Below are 19,955 nucleotides of genomic sequence, written 5' to 3' on the forward strand. Positions count from 1 at the left end.
CACGAAATATTTTATGACAAATATACTTGTCCAGATCTTGTTTCCTTCTTGTTGTACAGACATAAGTAGTTAAGAAGCAAAATATTTCAATATTGGATGGTTCTTTTTTAAAAAGATCAAACCAGAAACTGTTGAGGAAAATCTGTGAACTTAGTATTCTTCTTTATATTTTTGCATCACACTTGATAGTTGTATGTAGTATTACTCTTAAAGGTCCATAATGTTTAATTATATGAACAATTAAGTACAATCTGTATTGTGTTCTAGGTTGGCGAGTTGTCGAAAGATGCTGAAAGTTCAAAAAAGCAAAATATCCAGTTAGAAATGAAAGCAAAAGAGGAGATTATCTCCCTTAGAAAACAACTGATGGCCATCAAGACAGCATTAAACAGAGCTGAGAGGGAATACAGTGACATTAAAAAGAAATTGGAAAAGGAGGTATGAAAATAATAAGGCAATGCTTATTTTGATTTGAAAACTATTAGTCAATAGAAATTATTATTGAGAGGAAATCAAAAGTAGATACAACATTATTTCTATTTACAACTTAAAGTATTTAGATCATATTAAGGTAAGGTACAGTAAATGGACTATGTCACAGATTTTTGTAAAATTTTGCTTGTTGAACTATAATTATAAATCGAAAAAAAAATGCATTTATTTGTTTTATTTTCTGAAAGATTACTGATTGAATTCTAACAAAACAGGTGAACATTTGTATGAAAAGCACATACCATTAGTTATTACTCATTTCAAGTTTATGATAATTTACATACTTGTAATACTGATTTTTTTATTCAGGAGATTTATTTTTTAATTGATTTTCATCTTCAGCTCAAAGAAAAACAAAAGAGATTACATGAAGAACAACAACAAGCTTATAACAGGAGACACCTTGAACAGACTACGAAAGAAAACATGAATATATTGGTAATATCTTTATATATATGATTGTAATGATGAATATATTGGTGATATGGGCCAAGTTTTGCCATCACTTTACATCCATCATCTGTCCGTCTGTTGTCTTTTGTCTGTAAAGTTTACTTTAAAAATCTTCACCTCTAAAACTATTTAATGGATTGAAACCAAAGCTTGTCTGCTTCATGTATAGGATGTCTTCTTTGAAGTTTGTGATTTTCTTCCAGGTTGATCAAAATTAGAAATAAAACATAGTGTTAATCTTCAGTTATCTGCTGATATCTCAAAAACTATAGCAATTATAGAAATATAGGGAAAATTGGTCAGCACAATAAGCTCTATAAATATTGTGGCTGAAATGTTGATGTTTACTGTTTTTTGCATTTTGGGCTATAATCACAAAAACTATAGGAGCTAGGTTAAACATATAAATTAAAAAAAGGATCAGCAACACAAAGAATAACTAGTATGTATATATAAAGGTCCTTATATGCAGACTGGCTAATTTTTCTTCAGGTGAGCCATACATACAGGTGTGCCTCTTGCTATAAATGTCATATTAATGATAGATATATTCCTGATCCTGATATGGATCATTGTTGTAATGGAACTTTGAGAAATACATTTGATTTTTGGGCCTAAATCTTAGGTACTCCCTTTTAAAACAGAATAAATGCAATGCATTTCTATTTAAAATGTAGACTAATTATGCTAAAAAACTACTCTTACTGAAAAGTTATAAATTTTGATTGAGGGCTTAAGTGTTGGTGCTCATGCATGGATAAAGGGGTGTGAACATAACTGATACCTATTTAACCAAGAACTATTTCTTGTTTTAACATGTTGTATGAAACCATTTATTGGATTTATTGGTTGTGAAAATTATTGTCTGTCAGTTCTCTTATATTTTGTTTTTTTTAGGTCAGAGAACTTGATGATAGGGAAACTAGACTCAAGCTTATTACAGACGAGAAAGATAAGCATGAACGTCTTCGTCATATCAAAGAAGAAAAAATTTCTAAAGATATAGATGTTATTAAAAAACAGCTAACTCATGAAAGGCATTTAAAATTAGATGCATTTAACAGAGTTGATGATTTACAAACACAGGTATACAACTATTAAATAAGCCAAACTAACCAGTGGTCTTTTACTGGTTCTGATAATTATACCCCACGCAACGAGTTGCGGAGGGTATAATGTTTTTGACCCGTCCGTCTGTCCGTCCGTCAGTCCTGTTTCTTGTCATCGCAACTCCTCTCAAACCACACAACAAAATTTCATGAAACCTTTTTAGATAATAAGGACATACTATGTAGTTGTGCATATCGACAGGAAATTACGATTCAATTCTTTTTCTAGGAGATACGCCCCTTTGAACTTATTTACTTTAATGTAATACTGCAACAGTTTGTCATCTCAACTCCTCTCAAACCACACAACAAAATTTCATGAAACCTTTTCAGATAATAAGGACATACTACGTAGATGTGCATATCGACAGGAAATTACGATTCAATTTTTTTTCAGGAGTTACGCCCCTTTGAACTTATTTGCCCAATATACTACTGCAACCTTTTGTCATCGCAACTCCTCTCAAACCACACAACAGAATTTCACGAAACCTTTTTAGATAATAAGGACATACTACGTAGATGTGCATTTCGACAGGAAATTACGATTCACATCTTTTTCTAGGAGTTACGCCCCTTTGAACTTATTTACTTTAATGTACTACTGCAACAGTTTGTCATCGCAACTCCTCTCAAACCACACAACAGAATTTCATGAAACCTTTTCAGATAATAAGGACATACTATGTAGATGTGCATATTGACAATTTTTTTTTTTGATACAATTTTTTTCTTACACTTATTTTATTTCTCCAATGACAATGTGGGGACGTGGGGTATGTGAGCGCGCTCACTAAGGTTCTTTCATCCCTTAAGCCCAAGGTCCTAAACTTGCCAGAATTTGTATTTTACACTGTGTCCTTCATGTAGCCCTCAAGACTTTCTTGGCAGCGCAAAAAAAAAAGCACAACATTTTACTATTTTTTAAAGTAAGTAGCATTGGACAAATAAACCAAATGAAAGAAAGTTGAGTTTTGTTCACATGTTTTGTTTTAAAACAATTATATTTCAAATAAACAAAGATTTATCTTCAGAGATTGAACTATGTAAATACATGTATATATTTTAAAGTATATAGTATAACATACAAGTTTTGATGAAAGTTTTGGGTACATATGAAAAACACCAAATAAAGTATTGAACAAAATATGATTTCAGTTGATCTGTTAATAGGGAGTGATGACTTCTAAAATACTGAATATTTAAAACTGCTTTTGCTACTCTAACATACATTTTATCATATTTTCTGGAGTTATTCTGAACTGTCCTCCAGAAGAACATAACAAATATTCTGTTTAGATTAAGACAATATAATTAAGTATTTTTAAGTATAAAATCGTTTGAACCTTCTGATATCATGGTTATATTCCCTTGAGTAAAATTCAAAACCCCTGATTTGATTTGATTAGGACCTGTCACCCTGAAAATTTCAGAATACATTGTCTCCTACATAACTGATTTATTTCCATTTAAGGTATATGACTTGGAGAGTGTTATGATAAACAGAACACAGTCAGCTATTTCTTATTCTCCAGCTCCTACTAGTAAGTATTTGTAATTTAGGTTTTGCCCTACCGTATAGTATGATGCATTTTCACATCCATTGCTAATCAGCTTCCTGTTTACTGAATACATTGTACTTATATTTTCTTACACATATGGTCAAATAAGAAATTTTCGTCACATTTTTCTTAAGATTTACAAATAAAAAAGGGGACAGAAGTTACCAAACGAACTGTCTGAAATTAGAAGTCAAAGAAAATTCACAATTCAAATAGAAAAAAAACAACACTAAAAAAAAACAAACAACAGTTTCAAAATACTGCATAGAAAACTAAAGACTGAGCAACAGGTACCCAACAAAGTTTCCTAAAATTTAGTATCAAGCTTCAAGTGAGCATGCTATATCATGTGATGTGTTTTCACATCCATCGCTCATCAACTTCCTATTAAGGATATCATTATTGAGCATTTGTAAGTCTAAATATATATTTTGAAAACAAATGGTAAGAAAAGAACTCCAAAAATAAGACTTTTATATGGGTGTTATTAAAAATAAGCTAGATTATTATTTTGATATAGAAATTGTGCAAAAAAACAAAACAAAACATTATTTGAAAATAGTATGAAGTCTTAATCTGTTTCCACCTCCAAGTAAGATTGTATTAACTATTTCAGCGAAAACTCGCTCAAGCAGGATCCATTCAGCTACCCAGAGACAAAGTGAATCCAGTAGGACCTCCACATCAATGTGGCCTCCACCAGTTACCTGGCCTGCCAATCGTAGTCTCACACCAGGGCCTGTTAGTGCTATAGACCAGCTTAATAACTTGGATGGCAAGAAGATTCAAAGGCCTAAAACTGTAAGTCTAAATTCCTTTGTTTTTTGCTCATTTCAAAAATATTATGTATATTCTTTATAGAAGGAATATTCTAATGAGCAAGATGTGATGCAATGGTTAGGTGTAAAATTCAATTCAATTCAATAAGTATGATTTTTACAATCAACTGATGTATGGGTTGCATACATTTTCTATTGAATTATACCTGGTTTATATATATGTTTGCTACAAATAAATGAAATTTTGAATTTTATGCAATTATATTTCCAAGAAATTGTTAATAAGTCTTCAGTTCAGATTTATTCGTAATTAAAAAGACATCAAGGATGGTGGCTTAAGATGTTCTTTTTCACAGTATTGGTCTATCCTCAATCAAGAAGTTATTATATTTAAAGTATTTTCTTTAGGTCTGGCACAATTGACAAGAGTGTAAGCAGTTTTGACTTTGAGTTGATTTTATGTTGGCTTCAATTAAGTTTAGCAGGACTAATGGAATACTCCCTGTCATCCATATCCATAATCAGTTCTAATATGACTGTATTTAATGACTAAGATCTGTATTTCTGAGCTACTTGGTTGACTTGTTGTTAGGATGTCCAATTTACGGTGCATACTTTTGAATTGTAAAACTTTAGGCTATCTAAACTTTGTATGCAGTTTCATCATGGGCTGGGGATGTATCTCATATTAAAATGATGTCACTCTGACTTTGACTTTGAAGTTTGGACACTATGATAGTAAAACATTGTCTGATTTGTGATTTGTGCATAAGCATCATACTGACTTTGACTTTGACCTTTACTTTTTGAATTTAGTATACAAACAGTGTTCCTAGTCAATCCAACGCAGAGGCAATGATTATATAAAATGAATGACTGAAATCTGAATAGAATTTTACAGCAGCAACTAAAATGCATAAGTCAATTCAGTGTCGTTTTGACACTATTCAGACATTCCAGTACCATGTTTATTGTCTTAGATATAAGAAGATGTGGTATGAGTGCCAATGAAACAACTCTCCATCCAAGTTATTGTTTTGCAAAGTTAATTAAATTAAGGTGAAAGTAGTTTACTTATGTTCAAATTTGATATTAATATGAGACAGATCAAAGTAACAAACAGAATCTGAGGGAATCGCATGAACTCCAAAAGGAACAAAACCTTGTGTTGACAGGGTAAGGGTCTCCAGCTATGCATGCATCACCTACCATGCGAATTCACCATTAATAAAATTACACATCAGACGACTAAAAAAGGTATCTAAAGATCTAAGACAATGAAAACAATCTAAAACTCTAAATTGACTGAAGGTGAAGAGTTTGAACCTAACTAAATTTAATGCAGTGGATCTGTCTTAAAATTAGCAGTTAGACTGAACTTGATTGACTAATTTATGCTAATTTTAGGCCCTGACATGAAAAATATGAAACAATTCAATTAAGAAAACTAACAGCCTAATTTACAACAAAACAATTTACAAAAAACAAATATGACAGACAATGGACCAAATATGAAACAATTGATTTGAGAAAACTATAAACGGCCTAATTTATAACAAAACAATGTACGAAACACAAATATGACAGACTTGAACCAAGGACAACCACTGAATTACAGGCTCCTGACTTGGGCAGGCTCATAAAGAATGTGGTGGCGTTAAACATGTTTGTGAGTGCTCAACCCTCCCCTAACCTGGGACAGTGGTGTAACAGCACAACATAAGAACAAAATATAAAAATCAGTGGAAAAGTATACTTTTTTGTAAGAACATCTCATTTCCATTGTTAGTTGTAAAGCCCTACTCTGTCTCAGTATTTGGAACATTGTCTTTAAAATTATTATGCTGTTGAAATGGCATGCATTATTATTTGTAGTTTAGTTTAATAAAAACACTGATTTTGGGTATGCATTAGCAGTACATCTCTTGCAGATTGCCTTACTTTGACACCTTAGTCCTGTTACAGTATGGTTGAGTTTTCTTAAATAGGAAAAAATATGACGAGTTTAACATTCAGACGCATGTTCAATTGATTTGATAGGAAATTTATATAAACATGTCAATCAATACTGTAAAAATGTATAAAATAGATATTAGGGATGGAAAAATGTGGAAACTGGGGTATTTGTCCTGCTCTACAGACAGTACCAGTTTATTAAATCTGCTTCTATTGAGCATTGTTGAGATTATTTCTTTAAAGCCAAGAGTTACCCAGTTTATCATTCATAATGGATCTATGTTGCAGATGATTTGTGATGCATTGTTAATTCAGAAATTTTTGCAGTGTTATTATTATCATGAAAAGTGAGACGTGATAGGTTTCACCAGAGTCCAAATTTTGATAGCTTTATTTATTTGCAGCATTTCCAGAAATCACAATAATTAATCTTGCATTTTTGGCCTTTGTTTAACAATCTCCCAATGATAACTTCAAGCAAAAGTTTCTGAATTTACAGTATTTTAATATTTAATTACTGCATGTAGACAAATCATTGATCTGTAGATGGATTTTACAAATCAATTATCAATTTGTCTCTGTTAGTTTTTTTAATTTCTTTATTAAAGTAGAATTTTAGTTGAAGTTAGATTTAATATTCATATTGTAAATGCTTTTTCAACAAGGTTATGATAATAGTTTCCACAAAACAATTTTTTTTTTTGAGAACAAAGCAAATTTTTATAATTGCATAAACATTAGATATTGATACAGTAATTTGATGTTTGTTAACTTTACTTGAAATTTGTAATTATATTTTGAGTAAAAGAATGATATAAGTACAATGTATAAGAGATATATATATATATCCTTGCATATGTTCATATTCATCTATGCAGGCTTATCAAGGGACAACAATAACAATATAACAAACAGTACAATGAATGGAAGTGTCAATAATCCTGTGATAATAATTGTCATTTTCATTTTTTAGGTTGGAGGTAGATTGAGAAGTAGAATAGCTGACCAGCTGTTGAATGAATTGGATTTAGATAAACATCGAATAATAGTACAGTTAGAAGAGCTGCAATTTGAGAGTGGAAAATAGTTTTTTAAAGATAAACTTTCTTTGTGTATGAATAGAATTTTGTAGAAAACTTTGCTAGGCATTTTTTTAAAATTACTGTGTAATGCATTTTATACTGCTTTGTAGACTATTTTGTCTGGAAGGATGTTAAGACTGTTTTGAAGATAACGTTGTTGTTGACTGTATGAAAAGTAAACAAATTTATGTCTCACACTCTGGAAGAAAAATTTCAGACTAAGTTTTGTCAACATAGGGTAGTTGGCATTTGATTATATCACTGTAAGAAGAGAGGGCCTGGTTTTATTTTTCTGTTCACATTTTGGATGAAAAACATCACCTGAGTTTTGACATACAAAACAGTGTGTTTCTAGTGGCCAATGAATACTCTTGACTATTATCCTTTATCATTTAAACATATCTGGCATATTAATGAAAACCACAAACATTTTTTATGCACCCGCAACTTTCAGTTGCGGGTGCATAAAAAATATTTAGATAAATATAAAGATATTTGGCTTAGTGGTCCATGACATTGAACAGATAGCAATTGTCTTCTTGTCGAGCTTATAACATTGGAGGGAAACACATATTTTAGTATGATACAATATCTTCAGTTTTTATGTTGGGAACAGGGAATAGATTATAATGTCAAAAATATGACATTCAGTACATTAGACAGAATATGATGCAAAAATATTTGTTTTGTATAGCTGTCCGATCTTTTCCAAAAAAATAGGTACTGAGTAGGTCACAATATAAATTGAAGAAGAGGATGTGCCAAGAAAATAATTTGAAGCCTTTAATGAAAAATGTAGTTTAATATATCTGGGGTTCTTACCAACTAATGCATTATTTCATCAAAAATAGTTATTAAAATTATCTAAAAAATTTAAAGAACACAACATTTTCCCAGGCAAGTCAGTAATTATATCAAATTTGATTTAATTTTTAAGTTAGTTACTATACAGCCTTTTCAGTGAATAATTTCAAAGCAATAACTTTGCTATATAGCCAGAGTGAACAACCCAAAAAATGATTCAGGTCATCGCCTCTCACAGTTTATATCCCAAAAAATCAAGAAAGGTGGCTGGTCTGAGTATGAAATCTTAAAACGCTGTAAGAAGGTTAGTGTTGCATTTATAAATGGAATCATTCCGTCCAAAATATTCTGTGATATATATGCTATTTACATTATATACACATTTATCTCTTATGTTTGTATTATCTTTAAAACTATTTTATATTGTTAATATCCATTTTCAGTTTTTTGTTTATAACTTGTCATGTTAGTCTATTTTGAGTGTTTTTTTAATGTCCATAAAAATCTTAAACCATTTTTTGTACATTGTATTTACATAGATAATATGTTTTCTATACAACAGTTTGAATTGATAAAAACATGTCCAAATGTATGAAAATAAATTCTTCATAGATACCAGGATTAAAAAAAGGAGTATGAATAATAATAAAAAAAAAAGAAGATAAAAATCAAACTGTACAGGCAAACAAACAAAAAATGTATTGCATGAAAATACTGTTGGGGAGGGTTGAGATGTCACATTTGATTCCCGTCACATTGTTCATGTGCCTATTCAAAGTCAGAAGTCTGCAATTACATGGTTGTCCTTGGTTGCTGTCTGTCTTACATTGTTTTTTGTTTATTATTTTGTCATTAATCAGGCCATTGTTTTTTTTTAATGGTTCACATTTTGTCATACTGGGACCTTTCATAGTTACCTATGGTATGGGTTTTGCTCATTGTTGAAGGACCTACCGTTACTTACAATGAGAAATTGTTGTGAAAAATCAACTCAAAACTGAATATCTCCTTTTGAACCCTTATAAATGCAATACAAAAGGATTAAAATTGACCTGAGAATTCTGACACCATCATTTTATTGATAGAACCACACAGTTTGTAAATTATTAAATTTGCATAGTTTGTGCACTGTCCATCCCTTACTAACATTTATTTAGCATTTGACGGGAGATTGACATCACAGATTTGGCCAACATCTGTAGATAGGCAAAGCTCCTCCCCTGTCTTGCAGTCTTAGATGAGAATATATGAAAAGTGACCAGCATCATATAATCAACATTGTTCTTACTATGAAATAATAATTATCATTCATATTTAATTAGAAATTTATGGTACTGTGAAATTTACTAGAACACTTCTAGAAACTTTAAAATGTGCATTTCCCTTTGAATGCATATGCAAACATTCTTTTATTCTTCCAATTGTTTAAGCTATAAAATACACTTAAAATGTGATATTATTTAATTAATGTTTAAATGTCACCAATATGTGCTAATATTAAAATTTCAAGTGTTATTTGGTCATTACAGGTGTTATTTGGATAATAACGGTGTTATTCGGTCATTCGAGGTACCGCCTTCACTACTAACTTGCAGTCCAAAATTCCTCCACGTTGACGACCCACTTTCCAAATCTACAATGAATCAATATGTATAAAATATTATAGTTCAGCAAACTACAATCGATCGGTTAATAAAAACAAAGACCATCCCTCTCATCAATTTTGCATGTGATATTATCAGTTTCATTTCTGCGTGTGTTGCTCAGTCTTGACTTTTGTCCTTTGAGTTGCTAGTCGTTGACGTATATCCCATATTTCAATGTATTCATAAATACATACTGAACCTGTGACACAAAAAGACCATGATACTGGCCCCATGGGTTATCTTTGCCCGACTAAATATCAACAGAAACATACAGAAATCAAGTTTTTTCAATACTTTTATTAAAATGAAAATCAATACGTATTGATATTTGTTATGTCATATATACATTCTATTTTACAAATATGAAATACAGCATGTAATGGCACTATTTTGCTTTAAGTAGTTTAATTCAACATCGTCAGTAATAAAATGGCGGACACATTCCATATGGATAAGACAACGGCATGTATTGCTTCAAGTGTAGCATATTGGGTTGCATGTGTGATATATGTCCTGTTGTCTCGGGACTTTCTCTAGCAGACGAATTCGGCGATGACATCGATGACTTTGGCGATGAAGTTGATGAAGTTGGTGAACTTGCAAAGCGATCATCTAGTTGGATACCTGGCAACTGTTGACTATTCAAAGTTGCAGTGATGTTCGAAGTAGGAATGTGAGGGTGCATTCCAAAGGGAGGTCCCGAATAGAAAAACGGACCTGGCATAACATTAGCCGGAGATCCATGCAGCATAGTATGATGAGACGGCAACATTCCATACATTCCCATTGTTGGCATCATCGGAGACATGTATGGCAACGCATTCTGCTGGGGCTTCTCTTGTGCGCGTTTACGGCACCTAGCTCTTTTATTCTGAAACCAAATCTGGAAAAAGAGAAAGAATCCATGAGAAACATCTTAATGAAAAAAAAACCATTTGAAATCTGTTAGCATGCAAATATTTATATCATACTGGTTTTATGCTGCTGTGTAATTGATAAAACATGTCAATCACAATTATATATATGATTATTTGTTTAATGATCTTTTTCAACTGTAGCCCACCCAGCGTTCATTTTTAAGGTTATTTAAAAACTAATACTTTCAATCAATCAATCAACGAACGAACCAAAAAGAAATAACAATAGATAAATCTTACTTTGACATTTTGTTCTTCTATGTTTAAATCTATTGCTAAAGTCTCTATTTTAGCAGAATCTGGGTACGGATTTTCTTGGAAAGCCCTCTCAAACATTTGCACCTGACTTGGTGTGTAAGTTGTTCTATTCTTCTTTTGTTTTCTACTGTTTGTAGACTGGCTAACAGGATTAATTGTAGATGAAGTATTGGTAGGAGAAATATTTAAACAATTGGACGAAGATGCGAGTTTCACTTCGTTTCTGCTTTCTGGTGACACTTCGCTCTTCACTTCATTGTCGACTGAAAATAAAGAGAAATATATAGAATCATTCAATACTAGTAATAAACATCTGAATTTTCTAATCATAGAAGGTTGTAGCTTTTTCAAACATATCATAATTTTGGAAAATATTATTAATTTAAAAAAGTACAAACATAATCATGATAGAATGTGACGGAAAGCATAGACACAAATTTATAATTTGAGAATTTTAATTGTGAAAATAAAATGTCTATCCTTAGTCACATTCAGTCGTGAGAGTTGTCCGATGAGAGCCACACTAAGAGCTGTCCGACGAGTGACAAAAACAAACGACATAATGTTAATCACTCGCCTTATTTTTCAACTGGCTGAATTATATTATATTTATCAGTACACTGTACTAGTGGCGAAGAGAGACGATTTAATATTCTCATTAAGGGTTCAAAACCCATTTCATATATAGAATATAGCCTTACCACTTTCATATGATCTGTCAGAGTCTTCCTCAGATGAACTTGTATTCCTTTCTATTTCCTGAACAATGTACATCTGCTGTGTTGGCGAAATGTCTTGCGATCTTTCGTCGGTTGTCTGTACCATTGGGTATATCAGGTTTTGGTTCATCAAATGTCCTGTGTACTGATTTGTTGAAGGCATGGTCTGGTGTAGGGTCCCGAAGTTGCCATATGACGTGTCGTTGGGTATATCTATAGTTAGCTGTTTAGATTTGGTGTTACGTGAAGGTACCATTATCGTTTCTTCTGTTACTTCACTTTGAAAATTCACTTGAAGAACCTAAGGAAATATAAAAAAGGCCGTTTACGTATCATTTAAATGCTATTATGAATTGCCAAAGACAAAATTTTAATCGGAGAAAATAACCATGATAACATAAAGACGGCTCGTAAAGACAATGAGAACATTGAACAGCATTTATGCCACTAAATAAGGATTGTGTGTATTAGTTACTACATTTCAAACATGATTACAATTATTATATGTTTAAGACGTGAGTCTCTCTTTCAAAAATATAACAATGGATTTGTTTATTATTTATGATCACTGAATGACATTGTTCATTGAAATAAAATACTTTTACCTAACAGACTGTGTCACAGAAAATTTTTTATAAGCTTTAAAATTCCAATAATAAATACAACTGCACACTTACCTTTTCTGGCACAATGTATTTCTTTGTCAATTCTGAATTAATCTACCTTAAATTCAAAATTCAGGTATTTTTCTTTTAAAATATGTTTATCTCAGAATTTATGAATTGATAACTAACCCTTAAGAAGCAGGTTTATATATTCATATTTAGTTCTGAGGTATGGCTTTGAGTTAATCAAATGATCAGTTGAGATGAACACTTCTGCTCAGATGATTAATTAAATGTCTACTGATTACAGTTCAAGTGAACATTCAACTTTTTAATCAAAGAGTTTTTGTTTCATGATTAATTAATCAGGTTTTTACTTTGCTGCCCTATGTTAATTGGTTATTAGCCTATTAAAATATAAACTAATTAATGATTTACGAGGAATTAATACACCGGCACTTCAAATAAATTGCCAAAATATTTTAGGATCTTATTTTTGACCAACTCCACCATAAGGGAAATCAGAAATCGGGATCGAGAGAAAAGTTCATAAACTAAACAAAAGAAAAATAACAAAACAGATGAAAGAGAACCGATGAGCGACGTTTGTCAACAAAGGAGTTCTAGTCATGGCAATATTGCTGTTTTGGTCGCACTATGTATTTTCTGTGATAATGTACGTACATTGAAAATGTGATAGTGATGTAGATTTCATCTTTGCAACTCATCAGCTGATTTTTTAAGGCGAATTTGGTGCAAATGTTTCTTTTACAATACTTTTATCTCAATGAAATAAAAAAAAAACTGAATATTAAAGGTTAAAAAATGAAAGTAAAAATGCACTAGGTGTCAATCAAAAAAAAAACCAAGATACTTGTATAAGGTGTAACTTCATAAAAACAATACAATATATAATATTCATCAAATCGCAATACATTTCATAATTAATGTATAGCAAAATCAAATCTTTGAAAATGAATGTCACGGAATAGAAGTTCCTTCATAATATAAGTTCCAAATGGAAACAATGTTCTGGGATATTATTTCCACTGGAATAAATATTACAGTAAATGTTCCTAACGGAATAAATGGTATAGAATATTTGTTCCAACAGGAACAGATATTATGACATTGTTTATAACAAAGTTTCCAGTGGAACTTCTGTTAGGTGGAACAAATATACGTTGACACGTTGAATAGTGAAATCGGAAATAACTTATTTGTCATTTAATTTGAAAATTTCATATGTACACTAACTACGTTTCAAGTTGATGTGATCATTACTTTAGTTTTAACATTGCCATAAAAGCGGGAGGTTTGGCTAGCCATAAAACCAGGTTCAACCCACCATTTTTTCTTTAAATGTCCTGTACCAAGTCAGGAATATGGTAGTTGTTATCAAATAGTCTGTTTCTATGTATGTTGGCGTTTGTTTTTTGTAGCAGTTCAGTGTTTCTGTTGTTCCGGTTTTTCCCTCTTATAGTTGATGTGTTTCCCCCAGGTTTGGTTTGTGACCCGGATTTGTTTCAGTTAAATCGATTTATGACTATTGAACAGCGGTATAGTGCTATTGCCTTTATTTATAGTGAACTACCTCAATCAAAATCTTAAACTTATGACAAAAAAATATAAAAGCATTGCTTTTTTGTCATGTGTTCACAGCGTTCTCAGAGAGTACTTGCTTAACATTGAAGTATTCATTTGAAAAGGTCAACAGAACACGTTTTTTTTTTGTAGAGTACTTACAATTAATAGCGTTTCGTGAAAAACATGATAAACATTGAAAAATTAAATTTAGATTGAAGATTTATTTTGTCATTAGAAATTGTGCTTTATATCTTTATACTTTTTTGTTTACAGAAAAAAAAAACAGTAAACCATTTTATGTTGGACGTAATGTTATTTTCTTGTTTCCAATATAGACTCACAGTTCTGAACACTAGCTGATTCAGCATTGAAACCAATAGAAGTGACACATCATTAGTTTCCATTAAATCACATTTTTACAACTGTTTCTGCTAGTTAGCGTTATCATTTAGGCTTTATTTGGTCTTGTGTTTTCATTGACTAGTGCTTTTATCTTTATTTGTTCATTTCATAGTTTGATCAATTCTTTTTTCAGTCTGTTAACAAGTTTTAAGTTTTTAAAGTTTTGTAGGTATGAGGATTGATACATCAATTTTGATTTTTTTTTGGCGTGAGAGAAACTGTCACAGAATATTGTTTTTTTGTCGAGCCTGCGACTTTTGTCGCAGAAAGCTCGACATAGGGATAGTGATCCGGTGGTGGCGGCGGCGTTAGCTAACTTCTTAAAAGCTTTATATTTTAGAAGGTGGAAGATCTGGATGCTTCATACTTTGTATATGGATGCCTCATGTTACGAAGTTTTCGTCAGTCACATGTCCAATGTCCTTGACCTCATTTTCATGGTTCAGTGACTACTTGAAAAAAAAGTTAAGATTTTTTGTAATGTTAAATTCTCTCTTATTATAAGTAATAGGATAACTATATTTTGTATGTGCGTACCTTGTAAAGTCCTCATGCCCGTCAGACAGTTTTCACTTGACCTCGACCTCATTTCATGGATCAGTGAACAAGGTTAAGTTTTGGTGGTCAAGTCCATATCTCAGATACTATGAGTAATAGGTCTAGTATATTCGGTGTATGGAAGGACTGTAAGGTGTACATGTCCAACTGGCAGGTGTCATCTGACCTTGACCTCAATTTCATGGTTCAGTGGTTATAGTTAAGTTTTTGTATTTTGGTCTGTTTTTCTTATACTGTATGCAATAGGTCTACTATATTTGGTGTATGGAATGATTGTAAGGTGTACATGTCTAGCTGGCAGGTGTCATCTGACCTTGACCTCATTTTCATGGTTCAGTGGTTAAAGTTAAGTTTTTGAGTTTTGGTCTTTTTTTCTAATACTGTATGCAATAGTTCAACTATATTTGGTGTATGGAAATATTTTATGATCTATATGTCAGTCACGCAGGTTTTATTTGACCTTGACCTCATTTTCAAGGTTCATTGCTCAGTGTTAAGTTTTTGTGTTTTGGTCTGTTTTTCTTAAACTGACCTTGACCTCATTTTCATGGTTCAGTGGTTAAAGTTAAGTTTTTGAGTTTTGGTCTTTTTTCTAATACTATATGCAATAGTTCAACTATATTTGGTGTATGGAAATATTTTTTGATCTATATGTCAGTCACGCAGGTTTTATTTGACCTTGACCTCATTTTCAAGGTTCATTGCTCAGTGTTAAGTTTTTGTGTTTTGGTCTGTTTTTCTTAAACTATAAGCAATAGTTCAACTATATTTGTTGTATGGAAGAATTGTTAGCTGTACATGCCTGCCTAGCATTGTTCATCTGACCTTGACCTCATTTTCATGGTTCATTGGTCAATGTTTAGTTTATTTGGTTAATGTTAAGTTTATGTAACAGTTGTAATAAAGCTTGCTTTATATTTAGGACTATCCACATAATATCAATGATTAGTAAAGAAGGCGAGACATTTCAGCGTGTGCACTCTTGTTTTTTATATATTTGAAATTATTCATAAAGGAGTTCGACACACGTGTACGAAGGATTACAGAATATATTTCCTTGCAGATGTGTTGTATACAAAACAGCTTTTGTATAAAATGTATATTACCATCACAAAGAGTAGGTGATGTAAAATGACGATGGTAATGGACGCCTCTCGGAGAAGAAACATTGGTAGCAAATTATCCATCGCGTTCACCGAGCTGCAAGAGGACCTTGATAGAATGACTTAACCATATTGTTTTTATTTCAACTATAAAGTGTGTTGTTCCGAGTTCCCAAAATCGAGTAGTTTTCATGTAATTTAATTGTTGCTGATGCCAGAATTATCACAGATAATGTGTTTTTAGTCTGCCACACAGTCAACACATAGGCCTACCAATCGCAACGGTTGTATTTTATTATAGAATTGTTAATAAAGATAACAAATGTAGAAAATTCCCTTTAAGTCTTTCTTTTGTTTTCTTTTATAGACGTATTGATAAAGTTTGAAAAAATATTTAGTTTTTTTTTGGGGGGGGTGGGGGGGGGGGGGGGGGGTGGGCATTGGAATTCTCTACATATTTATTCTTGGCATTGTATAAGATCATGCGTGACTTCTTGTACGTTTTATGACGTTGGCATAGTATATTTCTGCAATGTTCACTCTTGGCAATGTTACAATGTATAGGACGGAATGATTTCACATCTGCATGTTAAGTACTTTGGTATGAAGAAAAGGAGACAACAAATAAACGACACAAATGTCAAAAGACGTCTGGCAATAAACAGTCTTTATAGGCAGTTGTCTATACAACATACAAAAAATTTAAAAGGAAAAGTTGTGAATTATTTGCATAAAAAACGTTCAAAGATTAAGCTTGCTTTTAGTAACTGCGATCCATCGTTGATGTGCATTTAGGCGAGTGACATTTTTCAAAAAGACGCTTAGTTAACGACTTTAATGCGCCCAACTAACATACGGCTATATTATATATCATTCGAAAGCTTAACACCTGTACTTTCTATTTTGCCTGGTCGTCAATAATTCGTACGGTGCAATATTTGTAAAATCAAGGTTAAAGGTCAAAAATGAACTTTCCAAAATTTTGCTAGAATGAAACAAAATGTCCTTTTCTGATACCTGTAAGCTATTTTTGTATCTAAAATAAATTATATGATAAATATGTATAAAAAAATTATCTGAATCTTATAAAACAACCTACCATAATTCAAATCAAATGCCCACAAAAAAAGTTAATTGCGCAATATTTTCATAAAATTGCATTTCTTAAAAAAATCTTCCAAAATGATAAAATTGCATTAAAAGCTAAATGTTTCTTGAGATATCAATATATATATATATATATATATATATCTAAATATAATAAATTTATCGTTTATAGGCCGAGGTAATTTTTGCATCATTGTAAACTGTAATTAATATGATATAGGTCAAGATGCAGCCTTCTAATGAAGCTTTTGCAGTTGCCCTAAAACATCATCTGGGATCATGAACTGCTTTTCTTTGGCTTGATGATAATTGCAAATATCGGAAGAAAATTATTAACCATATTTTAAAAGGGGCAAGGGAAGTGCTTTAATGAACAAACAAGGTATATATAGTAGAAATGTGCTTTCCGATGTCGAAAGACATGTCACGAAGTTTATTCTCATTCAATATTCGAATGAATACTCTTTGTACTACCATGCGCTTTTTAATCACAAATCTGGCTTATTCTTTTAAATGTTAGCACATTATTATATATTTTATTAGTTGTTTTATCAAATATGACTGAAATTTAATATTGTGGAAGATTAAACATCCTTCCTGAGCAACTACATTCACCATCGGTTTTAGGTGTAGTGTTTGCACATTTCGGTGTAGTGTTTTATGGAGTGTAGTTTGTCTATCCGACTTTTGTGCTTTGGTCATGGTGGTATCTGTGTTTCGTCGACAATGGTTTGCGACTTCCTTTCTGTTATCTTCTTAAAGCAAAAGAAAAGAAAGCCAGCGAACTCAAAGCGAATTAAAGACGACAAAACACTTAAAACTCAGATATCGATGTAAGATTTAAACCTCTCTCGATCGATCGATCGATTGATCGATCGACACAGTGCAGGCGGTGTTGTTTCGATGTCCCAATAGCATGAGTTCATTTTGTCCCTACGTCCGTGTTTGGCTTTAAAGTGTTTTTAAAGTGTACATATTGTGTGACACCTAAACAGCAATTTCGTCCTTGATACTAATAAATATAAATAATGTATAATTAACGGGGATTGTCAGTTTTCTGCTGAAGGTCTGTTGATCGTCTCTGGGCACTCCGACTTCCTCCTCTAACAAAAACTGATCGCCACACAATACTTTAATAGCCAATAGTGCTTAAAGTGGCGTTAAACACCAATCAATCAATCATCTTTATACTACAGTGTATTTATAGTTTAACTAAAGATGTGTAAGTGTAGTTATAGCGAACTGCTAGAATTTTCAAATAAAAAAAAATGACTGTACGTAAATGTACTGGCAATATGTCTCAATTTGTTACAAGAAATTACGTAGTTTGATAAGATTGGCACAAATAGAATTCCAAGTGGCCAGCTTATAATAGCTTTTACTTCCTTAGTCAGTACACGATGCAGTAGAAGCCAACAAGAAAACAAGTTTTCTAAAAATACATAGTGAAATATCAAAGACTTTAAGTTTTGCTCCCTAACTTTTCCCTAAAAGAACGAATCCCGTGTGTATTATATCCTTCACGAACTTTTGTATTTTTAAGATTTGTGTTTTTTTAACCTAATATTGACTACATACAAATTTTGTTAACATAGAACAGCAAAAAAACTATCTTTTTGCAGATGGTGATATTTTGGGCAACGGCATGAGTTCATGCCAAGTAATTGCCTCCGTTGAAATTTTGCAAACATCCCATATAGCATATTACACGGATGATAAATATTGACCATTTGGTATATGGCCGTGTTCTAAGCGACACGTACATGCAGGTCATACATTAATTTGTTGAATGAAATCAAATCTTTAACTACTAATGGGTGCCGTAGGAGGTACACCGGAGTTTTGAGCGAGGATTTCTTGGCATGGTTATAATTGGCTTAATTAGCATGAAGCGTACTTGAAGTAGTTTCATAGAGAAGGATCATTCATAATTCAGAATTCAAAATTCAAAATTCAAAACTCGCAAATCAAGAAAGATAATCCTGTTTTATTGCAGTTGAAATCCAAACACAACAAATATTATCTTAATCTTGTCACTTGATCTTATAAAATATGCCGTAGATTAATAATATAATTGTGCACAGACAAACAATAACACTTTTGAAAGGATATGTGCCGGCATTATGTCAGACTAGCGAAACATTTCTTGTTATCACTTTTACTCCGGGTGAGAGAGATATCGAGTGTCACTTCAATCCTTATTCGATTGTGTTTTTTTGTCTTCTTCTTTTCTTAACTTGAGAATCATTCATAATATAAAAATAAGAAGATGTGGTATGATTGCCAATGAGACAACTCTCCACAAGAGACTAACATGACACAGAAATTTTAAACAACTATAGGTCACCGTACGGCTTTCATCAATGAGTAAAAAACATACCACAAAGTAAGCTATAAAAGGCCCCGAAATGACAAATGTCAAACAATTCAGACGAAAAAACAAATTTGAAATACAGCAACAAACGACAACCACCGAATTACAGGCTCCTGACTTGGGACAGGCACATACAGAATGTGCACTATCTTCATTTATACAACACAAATCATATTTCGTCCGCTTTTCGGTGTAGTGAATGAGAATTATTGTCAGGTGTAAAATAAGAGAATGGGCAGCCGAAGAATGGAGACTGTAGCGTTGTTATTTTTATACACACAGGGAACACATTGAGAGTTTAATGCTGTAAGAAATTAAGCATTTCGCATTGTGTCCGAAAAGACAAATTTTCTTACATTGTAGAGGATGCTTACATAGTTTTGACATACTATATTTTATTGTAATATAAAATTTCAACCATTTTTTTTAAATGATTATTTAT

At 32.0% G+C, this 19,955-nt stretch overlaps 1 protein-coding gene across 18 annotated transcripts in view; it reads left to right on the top strand.

The window, feature by feature from the left end:
- Positions 1-8,751, top strand: part of LOC127707401 (uncharacterized) — a 76,409-nt gene extending 67,658 nt beyond the window's left edge. For all 18 annotated transcript variants that reach the window (XM_052211881.1, XM_052211900.1, XM_052211908.1 and 15 more), the window contains 6 exons: positions 268-438; positions 835-930; positions 1,843-2,031; positions 3,529-3,598; positions 4,233-4,417; positions 7,325-8,751. In XM_052211881.1, the coding sequence (XP_052067841.1) occupies positions 268-438; positions 835-930; positions 1,843-2,031; positions 3,529-3,598; positions 4,233-4,417; positions 7,325-7,438 (825 nt within the window). In that variant the 3' untranslated portion in view covers positions 7,439-8,751. The remainder of the gene's footprint in view (positions 1-267; positions 439-834; positions 931-1,842; positions 2,032-3,528; positions 3,599-4,232; positions 4,418-7,324) is intronic.
- The last annotated feature ends 11,204 nt before the right edge of the window (positions 8,752-19,955 follow it).

Source organism: Mytilus californianus, unplaced genomic scaffold (assembly GCF_021869535.1).
Source record: "Mytilus californianus isolate M0D057914Y unplaced genomic scaffold, xbMytCali1.0.p SCAF_1, whole genome shotgun sequence".
NCBI lineage: Eukaryota > Metazoa > Mollusca > Bivalvia > Mytilida > Mytilidae > Mytilus > Mytilus californianus.